At 37.4% G+C, this 3,229-nt stretch overlaps 1 protein-coding gene across 1 annotated transcript in view; it reads left to right on the top strand.

Moving 5' to 3' along the window:
• RHOBTB3 (Rho related BTB domain containing 3) overlaps positions 1–3,229 on the top strand; it is a 75,030-nt gene that overhangs the window by 48,861 nt on the left and 22,940 nt on the right. The window contains exon 9 of the mRNA XM_019516868.1: positions 2,069–2,242. Coding sequence (XP_019372413.1) covers positions 2,069–2,242 — 174 coding nt within the window. The remainder of the gene's footprint in view (positions 1–2,068; positions 2,243–3,229) is intronic.

Genomic DNA, 3,229 nt, shown 5'->3' with positions numbered 1-3,229 from the left:
CCTTAGTTCCCACGCATTACAGTTACTACTCTTTCAGGCAGATTTTGCTCCCTCTAAGTCCCATATGCCTCCACAAAATACAATAACACAATTACACTACAACACACAACCTTCATTCCTCCTAAAAACACCATCCATTGTATTTCATAGAAAATACTATATGACACATCATAATTCATTGGTGAACAGAGGACTGTGTTGTTTTTATGTTGATATGCTTATAGGTTTAACTGGCTTTTAGCAAAGAATTTATTTAGGGACTAAGCTAAGTCTTGAAGATAAAAATACCTATGAAGAGAGACTCCATGCTACATTCTTAGCCCTATTACTAGCTAGGGCTTTAAAATATTTTAAATTTAAATTATGGTTGCTGAACTGATTGCTTGAGGTACAAACTAGCTCCCCAATTACCAGTTTTCCACTTGATGAAGTTCTGTTCTTGCTGAGGAAATGCTACACTGGGGAGATGCAGCCAATTTTTCAGTCACTTCATGCAACTGAAATAGCCCTATACAATTTAATATACCAGTAATACAAGAGGCTATTTAAGATTATATTTAAGTAGTTAATTGAAAAGGATGTTAATTGTTAACAGACAAGGATTGATTGTGCAATTATATAAAGCCCTTTATGGTGATTTGTCAGTACTTGTTGTCAACAACCCAGGAAAGAACCAAAACACTGGATTTATCTTCTCAGTGCCTTTGAAGAATGTAAGTGTGCAAGAGTATAGTGGAGTGCTTTGATCATTTTTTAAGAACTAACTATTTAAAATTTAAAAATAATTCCATGGAAAAAAATAATAGGTTAGTGCATGCTGCTGTAAATCAGCATCGGATACAATACTTATCTGAATGCTAACAGTTTTCTGACTTGTCTTCTCCCATCCCACATGCAAAAAAAAGTATCTTTCAAGTCTAGACAATGCTTTAATTATTTTGTGTTCAGCTTTAAGTACTCAGAGCCAAATGTGAAGAATTAATCCCTCAAGAATGGGTACAGAGGACAAGTAGAGTCTTTCTAGATATTGCCTTTAATATGGAGTAAAAACAAAAGGACCTTTGAAAATGAGGGCAAAATATTAATGCAAAACTGGGTGATTATAAACAGTTCAGATCTGATTTCCACTCTTGGAGCTGTCTTTGTGGGAAGTTGGTGAAACAATAACACCCACTGCATATTTCAAACAAAATATCACTTATGAATATATTGACATTTTATTAAAAGGCATGGCCACCCATTCCCAAAAAGATTGTTTGAAGGATAAAAGATACTGGTAGCTACTTATTTTCTTTAATGTAAGTTTCCTTTTAAATTACCAATGATACTTATAATTGCTGTGTCACTCAGAATAATTAGAAAAGTTAAGACTTTTGCTCTTGATCCTAACACACAAGTGTATGTGCATTACTAGTTCCATTCTTTTTTTGCAGGGTTTGGGTCCTAGGCCTGGATTCAGGAAGGCACTTAATCATAGCAATGCTGTGCATCGCGTGCCTAAACCTTTGGGGGGGGGTGCCCATAAATAGAATTCAAAAAACAATTTATACTTTTAAATACTATAAGTGGGCTACATTTGTATTGGTGGTAACTTCACTACCTTGGCAGTGTTTCACCTTGGATGATCTGTTTCACTGTGGTTTTGAATGTGATTTTTTTCAAATCTTTGTCAGACTAGTATTGCTCCTGAAGTCCATGAGTCTGCTTATGAATAAAACTTACTCGCACCAATAATGATTTGTTGATTGAGTCAGTATTCACATACAGAAACACCATGATCCAGATGTTGTAAATCGTAATTGCTCCATTGATGTCAGTGGAGTGGTGTCATTTTATCCCTCGGAGGATCTGGTCTGAGGTGGTAAGCACTTCTTCAGCTTGAAAAATGATCAGTGTTGCAGGAGTCATTATCCATTGGATGATTTTTGATCCTTAAATGTATTTAGATTTTAAGATTATGATGCTAGGAACTATATTTTATTTTTAAGACAAATATGACTGGGCATGCTATTTATGTTTACAAAATGAGAGAGAATTTTAAATTAATTTTTTGTTTTAAATCCTATAGGTGCTACTGTTCCTGCTCACAGAGCAGTCCTAGTGGCTCGCTGTGAGGTGATGGCAGCTATGTTTAATGGTAATTATATAGAAGCAAATAGTGTTCTGGTTCCTGTTTATGGGGTTTCCAAAGATACTTTCCTCTCCTTTCTGGAGTATCTGTATACAGACTCCTGTTGTCCAGGTAAGTAAATTTAAAAATATATTAGTATCCTCAAACCCTTGCAGGTTTCTAGCAGATTTTGTCGCCAGAATTAGGGAGCAGAGGGAAATAAAGCAGCATTTTAAAAATGTCTTTGATTCCATAAACTCCTTAATGAAGGATTCACTTCTTACCTAGTGATTTAACATCTGGGTGCTTTTTTCCAACTAAGGGTAAACAATATTCATGTTTAACATTTACCTGTAAACTAATTTTCAGGGGATATATTTTCAAGATAAAAAATTAAGTGAACCATGTCTACTGGCTCTTTCTCTTGTTGGTGTCATCCTCTTATGTCTTTGTGTCAAAATGGCAATGTTGTAAATTTGGAAGAGTTATGTACTTTGAGATACTATAGACTCATTAAAAAGAATCTTATTGGTAGAAGAATTTTGGATTAAGAATCTCTTAGGCTAGGGATAGAGGTTATACATAAGCCAGTTTAAGTGATCAGAAACTGGTTTAAACCGATAACAGCATAGAAGTCCAGTGCACATAAACCAGTTTCAAAATGGCTGAAACTGGTTTAAGATAAATCTGGTTAAATGTCGTATCAGACTTAACTGATTTGGATCAAACTGGTTTATGAAACTTCTGTCCTAGACCCCTTCTTGGTTCAAGTTAAATCACAGACAGTCTCAACATGCTTTCCAGCCCTGGGCTGAGCTGTGCTGTCTGCTCCAGCGGAGAAGCGGCATAGGGTGAGAGGGGGAGAGGCAGGGACTGCCCCCCCTCCCCCCCAGGCAAACCCCAGTTGGGGTCTAGGGCCAGGGGGAGGGTTAAACACCCCTTTCCCCACTACAACTTATTGTTAGCTGTGACTCTGGACTACAAATCCCAGAAGCACCTGGGAGCAGCCCCTGCCTGTGCCTGGAAGCAGGAAGAGTCCTGCTGCTGTGAGTCTGGACTGCGAATCCCAGAGACCTCAGGGGACAGCAGGAAGAGGAAGTAAATGCACAGCCTATGCTG

The sequence above is a fragment of the Gavialis gangeticus genome, unplaced genomic scaffold (assembly GCF_001723915.1).
Source record: "Gavialis gangeticus isolate Ggan-Ray unplaced genomic scaffold, GavGan_comp1, whole genome shotgun sequence".
NCBI lineage: Eukaryota > Metazoa > Chordata > Crocodylia > Gavialidae > Gavialis > Gavialis gangeticus.
Note: the sequence above shows the minus strand (reverse complement) of the source record. Positions and strands in the feature narration are given on the sequence as shown.